We start from the raw sequence: 13,862 nt of genomic DNA, 5'->3' as shown, positions 1-13,862 counted from the left end.
AATATCACCAATTATTTCAATATACTCCCACATTGAGCAAACTTGTTTGATAATTTCATCCCAAACAATTTGCTTAGCTTCAACCAAGGAAATATTACCTTTTAATTTAGCCTTCAAATTTTTGATCTCATCCTGTGCATGTTTATTCTTATTGTTCAACTCATTATTAGTCTCATTAGTTTTATTTTGTTTTTTGTCTTCTATATTTACTTGTTCCTTTATTTCAATCAAGTTTGCCTAAGCATTCTTCAGTTCAACCTGTAAAACTCTATTTTTGGTCATTACCATTGCCAGCTTTTCTGAATGATCACTTGATTCCCCTAGGACAACAATGGTCCAAATATGATCTTTGATTGATTGTTCTAAACTTTGTACTTTTTCCTGTAAAATGACAATTTCTCTATTTCTATTAATCAATTCTTCTAGCAACTACTCTTTTTCCTTTTGAAATTGTGTCAGTTTTGTTGTCTAAGGATGTTCAACACTAGGCATCTTTAATTTTATCTTTGACGATTGCATCTCAGCTTCATTGTTCTTCAATATCATATTGATTTCTTCTTGATCTTTTGGATTAACCCCCATCTTTAGAATTAGATTTTGTATTTGTAACTTTGTCTTTTCTTAGACCCTGAGTTAAAATTCTCTTGCCTTAATTTTTTTGTGGTCTTCTCATGAAGTTTTTCAGCTTTTGACACTATGAGGTCACTTTTGCTCAAATTAATATAGATCATTTCACCTACCTGCTTGTGAAAATTAATTTTTCCACGTAAAGGAACATCATTTATATTAATTGACAGGTTCATTGCTGTGAAATCAAGTTGAACATGTATAGTTTGAGTGGTTGGACGAATAGAAAATAATCTAAGTTGATTTCTCCAGAAATCCATAGTAAAGAGAAACTTGGCTTGATAAAACGATGTTGAATGTGCGGCCACCTGAGTCTTTATTTCACTTTTCACTTTACTACTCACTTCCTTAATCTATTAATAGATTTTCTGTAATGCATCTACTTGAGATGGGATGTTTCCAACTTGGTGTGCTATGAGATCAGTGGAAGTAGGAGCTGGAACCGCCATTATGTATTTTCTAGTTGCATTTCATATCTAGGTTGCTTTGAAGGAAATTTTGTCAATTTGGTTTTTATTTCTTCTTCCTCCTCTTATTTTTGAATTTTACCTCTTTCCCCTTGTTGTACATTTTCCATGTTAACATCCTCTTGCTTTGGAACTGTGCTCTTCAGAACTTTCTCTTTGACAACAAGGGTGTCAATGTTCGCTTACTCATGTATTTGAGTTGATTTGTCACCTGACCACATTTCTTGATTTTCCATTATTCCAAGTTTTGATTTGCTTCCATGGGGATAGGTTTCAGAACCAACTTCCACCCTTTTATCAGAAATTACATGGTGAGGATCGTAGTGCCACATTTAGCCTTTTCCAAAGTCAATTTCCTTCATAATTTTTTCAACCTGAGTAAGGCCGGCCTTATTTAGTGTTTACAATTAATGGTCCAATAGTATTATCCAACCTGAAAGTGTATCCCAAAACTCTCCACACTAAACTTTTTTTGAATAATATTTTTCATTTTTATTTACTTATCTTTATCTTATATACTATTTTTCTATTTGTATTATACACACTTCAATTATATATATTTATATATTTATAAAAGGTAATAATAGAGGTCTAACATTTCAATGAAGTATAAAGGATGAACCACATTAAATGATTGGAAATGTTAACAAAATTTTAATGATGTGATTAATCCAAAAACAATCTCATATAAAATATTATTTTAATTCTCTCCATATATATATATATATATATAATTTTAATATAGTAGACTAACCATGATAGATAATTAACATTTTTAAATTTAAATAAATTTGGGTCAATATGTATTTTGTATTTCAAATTTCCTTATCATAAAATATATAATTTTGATTTTAATAATATTTAAATATATCATTAATTTTATACAAGTTTTTTTATTTCAAAAATAATTTTATAAATATTTTTTTAAATCATATTTATTTTTTAATATATATATAATTCAGAATCAAAATATCTATGAATCATATATATATAAATATATTAAAAATTAAATATAATTTAAATAAATATTTATATTATAAAGCTACTTTTGAAATGGAAAAATATATATCTAATATTAATAATATATTTAGATATTATTAAAATTAAAATTATATATTTCATGATAAGGAAATTTGAAATACAAAATACATATTGACGAAGATTTATTTAAATTTAAAAAGGTTAATTATCTGTCATGGTTAGTACTTTAAAACTGCCATATCTTGTTTTGAGTAATTTCACTTTACAGAGCATAATCTATAACACCATTGGCCCGCTACAGTGGAAGCAGATAATTACCATTCTTATTATTAGTCAATTTTGATCTTTCGCGACTAATTTTATTGGAACTTAAAATTAATGATTTTATTTTGTAGCCTTAAATCATGAGGTATATTTATCTCTATTTACGAGTAACAAAGTGTTATTTTTTACTTGAATGATATTAGCAAAGATATTAGGTTGTGGTTGGAGATTATTTGGGGTGATTAAAGAGTTAAAAAAAAAAAAAAAAAAAATTATTTTTTATTGAGATGAAATTATTGCGTTTATAGTCTAATATAGAGAAATTAGATATTATTAGGTACTTTTATAAATATAAATAACATTTATTTATTATTTCGACAAATGATAACTAAACTATATAATCGAATATGTCATATTATGAAATTCAAACCAGATGGGAAAAAAGACAACAGAGGATCCCACCACAGAACTTAAAATAATATATAATGCATTAATTTTTTAATTTTAATATTTTATTGAATATCCCATAATTGACTTCCTATACACACATGACTTAAAATAATATATAATGCATTAATTTTTAATTTTAATATTTTATTGAATAGCCCATAATTGACTTCCTATACACACATGACTTTTAAATTTGTGTTCGCCTGTATTCATCTTCATCCAAAGTGATTTCCTATCCACACATCAGTTTTAAATTTGGGTTCACCTGCATTCTTCTTCATCCATATTCACCACCAGCCATGGCCTTTCATTCACCCTCGCCGCCACCAACTGACGGCCGGAATTTGCATTTTGCGCCACCAACAACCGGAAAGAAGCCATTTGCAGCGATGATCGTGGGAGCTATTTTGATGGTTATCTTCTTCTTCTTTCTGATTTATACCAATTCCCCTATGCCTCAACAGATCAATTCCTCTCGACGCCGTAGATTATCCTTTGCGCCTGACGATCCCTTGATTCCTCTGGACGCGTGCGTCGTAGAGGCTCTGCCCGTCTTCGAGTATAAAGCACAGAGCTTCACAGACGTTCTGGAATGCGCCATCTGTTTGTCAGAATTCCAAGAGAACGAGAAAGGTCGTTTTTTACCCAATTGCGAACACAGCTTTCATGTAGATTGTATCGACATGTGGTTTCATTCGCATTCGACTTGCCCCGTTTGCAGAACGGACGTTGAGCCGACACAACGGGTAAGTAACGGGAATAACGATGAGATTTCCATTAATGTAGAATTGGTTTGTTCAGGTAATAGAGAATTCGGCATCAGCCCAGGACTCGCACAAGGGGAAACAAGCTCTAATGAAACGGAAACCGCAGAACAAATCACCATTCACGAGCGGAATGTCCTCGACGCCGGAAACCGCCATTGATTTGCCGAGTAGGTCTGAAAGCTTCACGATTGAAACTGTGCTCCATTCATTGAAAATAATGTTAAATAGACGAGTAGAGGGTTTTCGCCAGTCCTTTAGGAGATCAGGGTATCGAAACCGAGGGACAGGAACAACGTACACAGCCGCAAAGCGTAACTTTCCCGCCACCATTCTCAACGGTGTTGTTTTTTCTTTTTCTTTAATTGATTTTTTTTTTTAGCTTTATAAATTGTTTTGATACACTTATGAGTAATTGCTTATAAATACTTTCTCGAAAACCACTTTGATTTATGTATGAAATTTTGTTTATTCATTATTGTTATTTGAAAAAATCAAAATGCCATGATTTCTAATATGGTTAGTTGTAAATTTATATTCATTTTATTTTATTTTAAAGAAAAAATAAATGTAAGCATTGTTATTGTCATAGAATATATAGTGATTGTTGAATTTAAGTTTTTGTGATCTATATTAAATTTTGAGAAGATTTTTTTGGCAGAAATCATATTATAGCAGTTTCCATTGGAAGATTTGCTCTCCCTATTTAATATGCAGTAATGATCTCATTCTTCAACTTATCTTGACATGAACCACACTCATTAGATCGAAACCAGTGGACAAAAATATGATAATGTGATTTCCCCAAAAAAATTTCTCAATAAATAATGATGTTTTACTTACACAAATAATATTAAGTGATAATTTTAAAAAATCAAAATATTAGACTAAATTACATTTTAGTGTTTTGTTGATTATCTTTACGTTCTAGATTATTAACTTATATTATAATTAGAGCTATACTAAGAAAAAATTCTACTTTTAATTAACCTCTAATTTTGTTCCAAAATAATTACATTAAAAAATGTTTAATTTTGTTCTAAAATAATGACATTAAATATATGGAGGATGATTTTAATTTATTAATTTCATTTTAAAGGGATTCTTGAAATGTTAATTTTCTAATAAGTAATATCGGTGTATTTTATTTTTACATACAAAATTTGAGATTCAATATTTAGGGTTAATTGGTGTATGGGATATTATATTGTTTTTCATGATAGCGTTTTATGTTTTTATCATTTGGTGGATGGATATAAATGTCTTTTTTTTTCTGACACTAGCAATTGTTTCAAAATGTACAAAGAGATGTCAATAGAACTGTTAAATTGGAAAAATTATACTTTGATTTTAAATAGTAATTGTTATATAATATATAGGTTTTGGGTTGTCATGTGACCCTACCAGTTATAAAGTTAAAAAGCTCTTAATGGAGTGTACATTGTAGAATCAGAGTATGATAGAGTTGATGGTGGATGTTAAAAATGCAAACTGCCATTTTTTTCAATTTAATAGTCCAATTGTAATAACGATAAAGATTCATCATAACATTAGATACAATATTGTTATATAGAGAAGATATAAGTAGTGAAACTTCTATCTTTGACATGCTAGAGGAAATGCAGATATCAAACACCTGCTCGCCCTTGAGAATGGTTGACACAATCTAAACACCAAACGTGGAACAACATCATTCAAATTATTTAAAATATATTGAAGAAAATATCAATGTAATGATGTAGTGGTCATTGCACCAAACGTGAAAGAACATCATTCAAATTCTTTAAAATATATTAAAGAAAAGATCATTGTAATGATAAAGTGCTCACTTGAAGAAACTAATATTAGAGTTGGATATTCAAGAGTGGTGATATTCGAGCATATGACAAGTTGAGATAGTTTATGTCAACTGATACATAAAATATTTTTACAAATAAAACCTGTCCCTCAAAACATAGTGGTTTTGAAGTTCATTATCCTTAGGATTCTAAGAGCACCCACACACTCCCCATACAACCCCATATCCTTTGCATAACTCTGAGCAGTAAAGTATTCACCACCATCTCCTACAAACAAACTAACAGAGTATGCATCTACATCAAGGCTTCCACTGGAAAATCCCTAAATCAAAGAAGAGAAAGGCCATGATTTGTTGCACAATTTAAAGAAACCTTAAATACAAATAGCATATAGATGAACAAAAGACAAACAAATGTATCTTTTAGTTTCACCACACAAGATAGGGAAAATATCATGTAGAAATAAGAGTTTCAATGTGTTGATCTTAGCTTACCTCATAAGCACTGTCAAAAAAAGTGAGAAAAGCTTTTGATCTTATTACTTATCGAATTCCTTTCTATTGGTCTTATATAGGATCTACACAAGTGAAATTATGTGCACATTGACGAAAGGATAAATGTAACTCCAATTGGAGTTGCTTGTATATCTTCAAACATACATGTTATCAGTACAGAAAGAAAAATAAAATAATGTCTACCATGCAAACTTATGCAATCATTTGATGCACAAATACAAGCTACATGCATACCTCCGCTCCCAATACTCCTAAAACTTGAGAAACATAGAACACATTCATAATTGTTTAGATACCAAATTGATATATTTTATGTTCAAATACAAATCCACTAAATAAAGAGATTTTCCTGTGGAAACAATATATTCCCTTCGATCTTTTCTTGGGAAGAAGTGAACAATGGGAAAGTTTATATGAGTATCTTTCGCTTAATAAAGATCTCAAATCACCTAAACACACAACATTAGAAAAAAACCTTGCCATGGTATGTCTAATGTAGTTACTCCTCTCGGGGTAACACTAATAATAAGATCAGTGAGATCAAGGAGAGTAGATACTGAAAGAGTACCAAACAGAATTATCACATTTGAATAAAGAGGTTTCTTAGATTGATCTTGTAACTTTTCATCATCCTATTTAGTTTCCCTGGGTTAATATTTCTCTCTTTTTTCTTTTTTCCTTTCTTTGTTGTTTCTATAATTATCATTGCTATCTTTATCATCATCATTTCCTCCTCATGGAGGTTGTCTTCTACCACCAGTGGTTGATAATCCTTTCTACAAATCGAAATTAGAAGGTAGATCTAGAGGGGGAGAAGAATATTTATTTTCATCACCAATAGAATTCTCTTGAGAATCTATCACTTTTTCCTTACCACCTTCGTCAATAGTAGTGGTGAATCTTGACCATCCCTTCCTACATAAGTCCTAACTTGTGTAAAGTTCAAAGTAGTGTGCAATTTTTTTTCTTGTCTATAGCAAGGCCTAAACCTCTGGGAAATTTTTTAATGTTGTATGGTCATTGTGGACTATCCTCATTTTTCCGAATTCCTCCAACCCTTTGTACTTGAGTTGAAGATCATATCATAGATTGGATCATAGAGTTATTTATTTTCTACTTCATTAGTATTTAATATATGAATTTTATCCTGAACCTTTTTCTGGTCTTCATCATTGGTCATTAAACGCAATGAAACTACCTCATCCTATGGATGCGACTTATCATCCAGTTCTTGAAAATTTTTCATCAACAAAAAAATCCCCAAAATATGAATTACCTCTTGCAAATATTTCCTCATTAACCACCTAGTGATCTCTCCTATGGTTATTCCATTCCTTCACATTCCAACTCTCTTCCTTTAACTTTTCATTTCTATCAATGGGAAAATTCAACAATTCAACCTTAAGGTTTGGAATGGAATCACTAGGTCTTCTAGAAAACAATAAATATTGAGGAACAACTTGCTCTTGTAATGGGAAAATATCCTTGTCTATTTCATTGTTTGTGGTTGGGATCAATATATCTCTCCAAACTTTAGAAGTGTTCTACGGATATTGAACAAGGACCTTGACACTTGCATTGAGTTATTCCCTGCCTAAAAATTCTAGGACCTAGTTTCCAATGGCCTCTCATATTTCCCATCAGGGGTTGTACCAACACATGCATGTAGATGTGTCCTAAGATAGAGAATGCCATGTGGGTGAAACATGCTCCTTGGCCCACCATTGTATGATGAAGTGTCATGTTCCCCATGGTTCTTTTCATGAAATGACCAAACCAGCAAGGAAAATGACAAATGGGAGCCACCAATTGTTGATGAATTTCCATAGATGACTAGGTTGTTCAAACCCAAACATTATGACCTGCATCCTACAGCTGCAACATATTCTATTTCATTTTAACGATGATAATGCTTATTTTTGGTGTTCTTCCCAAGGCAAACATTATTTTTTGTATAGTTTTCCGGATCATGGCCCTATTCCATTCCTTTCTACTATTATAACTTGAAAATGATTAGGAATTTGGAAATTTAATTCCCTACATTTTTTTCCCGTTTTGAGTTTCCGAGGACATTTTTTTGTGTCTTTACTACCAACAGCAATGACCTTTCATTTTTGCCACCTTTTTATTTTTCAATGCTACCTGTAGATATTGTTATATTAATTGGAACAACAAATGCATTTTTATTTAACACAAAAAAAGGAGTGATAGTTAGAAGAGAGGGGAAGTGTATTGTGCATTTCTTCTGTAAGGTTGTTCAATTTTGGTAATAAACTTTTGACGTCCATGTTGATCTATGAAATAGTGTATGTCGTGAGGTGCAGAATGAAAGAAGGAAGGAGAGAATAAATTAGTAGAAATTTTTTGTAAGGTTTGACGCTGTCAAACATGTCCCAATCTTTCTAAGGATAATCATGTCTGTTGATCTCCTAGAAGAAAATTTAAGTCCAAGGGCCCATTGTTTCTCATCTAAAATCATTCCCATTTCCCATGTTTGTAGTTGCACCTTCACTTCATGCAACCCCACAACTCTTGACAACTCTACTTCTAGCAATGACATCTTGCTCTTGAACTTGTCACATGCTTCTTTGGATTTCCACTTTATTTGTTAACGTGCAACAACAAATGCAACTTTTAATTGCTAGGACCTTGAGACATATGACTTAATGGAGTCATTCCTTCTTGTAGATAGATGTTCACATTCAAGTTTCTATTTTCTAAAAGCATGAGATACATAGTAAACTTAAATATCAAAATACAACTAGTAATAAATACATTATCCTTAGCATTAGTATCAACATGATACTGGAGTAAGGCCTCAAGTGTTGAGCAGTATTTTGCCCGAATGGAATGCCAGACTTCCAAAGGCAACAGGGTCATCCCATTCTGAAAATTTCATTTATAGAACAATTAGCTATATATGGATATAATGCAGACTTCACATATTTTAATAGTTAACTTTATAAAGTGAGATAAAGATAATTTTGTTTAAATAATTGGTGGTTGGAATTTCACAATAGGAAGCCACAAGTTCAATCCCCAGCTAATGTCCCTTCAATAATAAAGCTAAAATAAAAATATCATGCTTTGTCACATTCTCATTCTAGAGAGTAAAGATATATTGTTATTTCTCTTTTAAATCACCATCGTAAGTGCAATTTTCACTTCTACGCAATAAAAGTAAATAAAAGATGGTAATATTCTTGATATCAATAACAAAGGGAGATCACTAAGGGTCATTTCACACAAGCGATTGAGTAATATAAATTTTGAATATCATTTTTTCATTTCACACAGAAATCTCTAAATCCATTATGTTAAGAATAAAGGCAATATATTTTGACTAACATCTCCAGAAGAATATGTGAGGTTGTTGTGTTAAAAATAAAGCCCACAATAGTTGACTAACTTCCGCTGAAACTAATATGTTGTTAAAGTACCTATCACATGATCATAATGAAAACCTAGATATTGAACAAATTTTTTTACTAAAAATGAGTTTGTTTTAGGCTACAATTTGTGTTGGTGGACAAGGCCTATAACTTTTTGGACATCTTGCAGATGGCTGAACCAAGATTTAGTGAAAAGGAAAATGTCATCTAAGCAAACAACAACAAAATTACCAAGAGGCAATGATTGTGAAAGATAAAACATGCAATACAAATTTTATTGACAAATGATTTACATTTATAGTACATTATGTGACTCTTGGGTTTCAGATCCCAAGGTCTCTTGGACTGTTTTTGTCCATTCGACTTCCACACTAACCCATTTAGGATTAGGTGTCCAACATTCCCCCCCTTAATCCGAAGGGTTATGTATGAGTCCAAGAAGAGAGCTGTAATACAAAATGTGCAAAAAATGCATGGCAGAACTAGGTTGAATGTGCTCTATGAAATGTTGGTATAAAGGGCAGTGGTTTAAGGATGACCACCAACACTGGAACGCTTAGTGCAGTTCGCGGAACTCTTCCAAAACTGGCAAGAAACTGAAGTTTTCTGCTAGAGGAAGTGATCCTATTGTTTTAAAGAGGGAAACCTTCAACCATAAAAGGGAGGTCTCAACCTGTGATGGTTTAAGGATAACCAACAACTCTGGAATGCTTAATGCAATTCCTGGAACTCTTCCAAAACTGGCAAGAAGCTGGAGTCTTCTGCTAGAGGAAGTGTTCTTAATCTGTGATGGTTTAAGGATGACCAACAACTCTGTAATTCCTGGAACTCTTCCAAAACTGGCAAGAAGTTGGAGTCTTCTGCTAGAGGAAGTGTCCCAGATTGCCAACTGAAGGCATGTTCAGGCATCTTTGTCTTTGGCTACAACTCTGAAACTGGTGTGGCAGGTTGTGGCTCAGGCTCGCTTGATGTGACTTTGAAGCTTGTAGATGACCGTCATTTACCCCCCTGTCAGGTACAAGGTGAGAAGATGGAGAAAACTCAATTGCAAGAATGTTCAATATTTTGGAACAAGTTCTGATATGTGTTTGGAATATCTTCTTGGCTGTTGATGCCCATTGCCAAGAAGCGATCCATCCAAGATGAATCTTTGTTCTTGCAGGACGTTTGTTTTTGAAGCATCTGTGTGAAGAATGGCTGGTTTTATGACAGTGCTTACATGGATGAAGATCAAAACAGTGATCTTTCAGATGGCCAACTCGGTCACAGAGTTGGCATTTCACGATCTGTTGTTGTTGTTGTTGTTGTTGCTGTTGCTATGGAAGAGGGGCAGAGTCTGGAACAACTGAAGCTAAACTGTCATGAGGAGCAGGTGAACTGTCATGAATGAATCCAGCACTCTGAAACTGAATGGGCTTGGCATAGTTTTGAATATGAAAGGACAAGTCCTTATCATATCCAAGACCAGTTCTGTGCTTGTTGTGGACAAGCTGTTCCCAAGGTCTGATGATGGGCTTGGGAAGTGTAGACTGAGTTTCTGCATCTGCATGTACAACTGCTGCTTTATTGGATTCTGATTCAACCTCAATCTTACTAATTTCACCACTTGCTGGTTTAACCTTGAACAGCATATTGTTTTGAGCAGAAAACAATTTGGAATGACAAATCTGTTGAAGCTCATCTTGCTGGAACTGAGATTCTAGTTGCAAAAAATCAATCTTTTCTTGTGCATCATACAGGCAGGTCTGAATGTCACAAAGAGTGTCTTTGCTAACATTTACCTTCCCACCAATAGTGGAGTGTATTAGTGTATTCATTAACTCTAATACATCATCAAATCTAGCCATTGTCTCAACAAAGAAATGAACACTCAACAATCCTAGTGGAGACTATAGCAAGTCTAGACAAACCCCAGCTATTGAAGATTAAGAATATCAGTTTGAAAAATACATTGTCCTTCCAACACAGATACAATAGATATGTTTCACCCTTAAAATGCTCAGGTATACCAAGATACGCTTTGTATGGATGCACAACTAGATGACTTCTTCCTTCTTTGAAATTCGAACTTCAACTACAGGAATGGATTACATATACCTCTGATATATCAACTCTAATAATAACAGGGATCTGAAGTAGAATATACCAGCAAATGTTAAGAAGAACAGTGGCTGTAGATAAGTGTTATAACATCACAGAAGCTCCATCATTACAGAGAAAACACCACAGTGATAATATATGCAATGTATTCAACTCCAAGACAGAGAAATAAATATGGGGTGTCTTCAATATACTCGCAGCCACACATCCAATGAGATGAGAAAGTTTGAGACCCTCTATAGCAGAGGTACATCACCAAACATCACTTCCAATAGTCTATACTCATTAAGATTTCAAGCACAGGTACAGTGATATGCTGCTCAACTGAAACAACCACAGAAAATACAAGTTTGTAGCCTTGGGGCTAGATCATTCTTTATGTAGCGCTTTAATTGAAAATGCAGTGGTGTCAGAAGAATGGGGAAGTGAGCTTTACTTTTGTTCTCTATCAAATCAAACTTTAGTTTACAAGGGCATGCTACGGTCCGAAATCCTGGGGCAGTTTTATCTAGATCTTCAAAACGAGTTATATATTTCACCATTTCCTATCTATCATAGGCGATACAGCACAAATACCAGTCCTAGATGGCCTCTTGCACAACCCATGATATTTCTCGGCCATAATGCAGATGAACATTTAGTCAAGCAGGTGCAAGCAGAATGTAAATGACTGCCACTTGCTCTGAAGGTGATTGGCAGCTCTTTGCATGGTGAGCCTCGCCCAGCATGGGAAAGTGAAATCACATCCTTCACACGTTCGATGGATTTAATTGCAAAAAGCTAAGCAGTAGATTGGATGCGCTGCTCGCAGACCTTATTCAAACAGTTCAACCGCTCTATATGTCGAATCTCAAAGCACCAAAAAATGAGCAAAATACGACCTATGAGATTTCTCGGCCATAATGGAGAGATCAACACTATACAGGCAAATCTGAACTGGATGCGATCCCGTGAGGCCTCAATTAAGTCTCCTGTTTGGCGTGGGCGTGAAAATGAAATATGTCCATATGGTAATCCAAAGGCATCAGATTCAGCCTTTGGCAATGAAGAAATCACCCAGAATTAAATACGCTAGCCCAGAACTACACAGCAGTCCTCATACTACCAACCAACGCATGAAATACTTGACAGAGGTAACGATTTGGCACCTGGCATTTGTGGCTGTTAACAGATATAGAAATGGCGCTCCCGCACATATAAAAAGATCATACACTGCTCAGAAATTGTTGGGAGTGTGACCCCTTTGCATACTAAGCCGTGCCACTGTCCAACGCAGCCTCAGAGAGCTCCAGCAACCCACATGCTGTCCAACACAGCCTCAGAGAGCTCCAGCAACCCAGACGCTGTTCCAGAAATGGCTACACAGTTTCACATATCACAAGGGTCTTTTGACAGTACACAGTCACCTTAATGAAGCTGCAGCAGCGAGGAATAGTTCCTTGACTGTCTTTATAATTTTCCAGAATTTGTGGCTATGCTCAGAAAGGAAATGCAGTCCCTTGAGAAGTGATTTAATGCCCCAAACCTCGCTTTACGCTCAAGACTCTGCTTCCCTCTGCAATCAAATATTTTCCTTCCCGGCGGACAGAAGCCTTCGGAAGAAAGGAGGCGATCGATTCTACAATTAACGTTTCGTGCTCTCAGACATGGCAACTGAAAGGTTATTTAAAGATGATGCCAGGGACGAGAAGGGTGAACGGACCAGGATGGCTTCGTTTGTTGGTGGCATGGCAATAGCCGACCTTGTAAAGACGACTCTAGGACCTAAAGGGATGGACAAAATTTTGCAATCCACAGGCAGGGGACATAGTGTCACCGTTACAAATGATGGCGCTACTATATTGAGATCGCTTCACATAGATAATCCCGCTGCCAAAGTAATGGTCGAAATCTCGAAAGTCCCAGATGATGAGGTAGGAGATGGAACCACTTCAGTAGTTGTTTTGGCTGGCAAGCTCTTGCGAGAGGCAGAAAAACTAGTAGCAATGAAGATTCACCCTATGACAATTATCTTTGGTTATAGAATGGCTGTTGAGTGTGCTCGCAATGCTTTAGAACAACGGGTTTGGGAAAATAAGGCAAATTCATAATCCTTCCGGTCCGACCTTATGAATATTGCAATGACAACACTCAGTTCCAAAATCCTTGCACAAGACAACCAACATTTTGCATCATTGGCTGTTGATGCAGTGATGCGGTAGAGGTAGCGCTGGAAAAGGCAGCGCGTTATGGTCAGAGGTGAGCAGCGACTGTTGAGGGTCAGGTCGAATAGCTCTAAGCAGGTAAGGGGCGTTACAAACGCTCAATGCACCAGGATTATATAGCAGGCCCACCAAATTCAATCATTAATCCAAGAGTAACAACTTTCACAAACTCAACAATGCACAGTTAGGAATTTAAATTGTCAGGACAGCGATTTTCAAAATGTTTATAAACAGTAAAGAGCGCAGTCATAATTTAAAGGACATAGGGTGCAAGTAACGCAGAAGAGAGAGAGTGTAGG

General features: G+C 34.6%; 1 protein-coding gene and 1 pseudogene across 1 annotated transcript; both read left to right on the top strand.

Moving 5' to 3' along the window:
- The first annotated feature begins 3,088 nt into the window (after positions 1-3,088).
- LOC149161549 (RING-H2 finger protein ATL3-like) lies at positions 3,089-3,847 on the top strand. The gene has a single exon (XM_089434911.1). It carries the CDS (start codon positions 3,089-3,091, stop codon positions 3,713-3,715), a length of 627 nt encoding a protein of 208 aa, XP_089291037.1. The 3' UTR covers positions 3,716-3,847.
- A 9,158-nt stretch (positions 3,848-13,005) lies between these two features.
- LOC149161548 (T-complex protein 1 subunit beta pseudogene) lies at positions 13,006-13,449 on the top strand (annotated as a pseudogene).
- Positions 13,450-13,862: the final 413 nt, after the last annotated feature.

This window comes from Pinus tabuliformis, chromosome 5_2, assembly GCF_031772625.1.
Source record: "Pinus tabuliformis cultivar Carrire ecotype Pingquan chromosome 5_2, CPIR1, whole genome shotgun sequence".
Classification (NCBI taxonomy): Eukaryota; Viridiplantae; Streptophyta; class Pinopsida; order Pinales; family Pinaceae; genus Pinus; species Pinus tabuliformis.
Note: the sequence above shows the minus strand (reverse complement) of the source record. Positions and strands in the feature narration are given on the sequence as shown.

Excerpts from the sequence above, each read along its gene's own strand:
- LOC149161549 (XM_089434911.1), top strand. The coding sequence starts at position 3,089 with ATGGCCTTTCATTCACCCTCGCCGCCACCAACTGACGGCCGGAATTTG.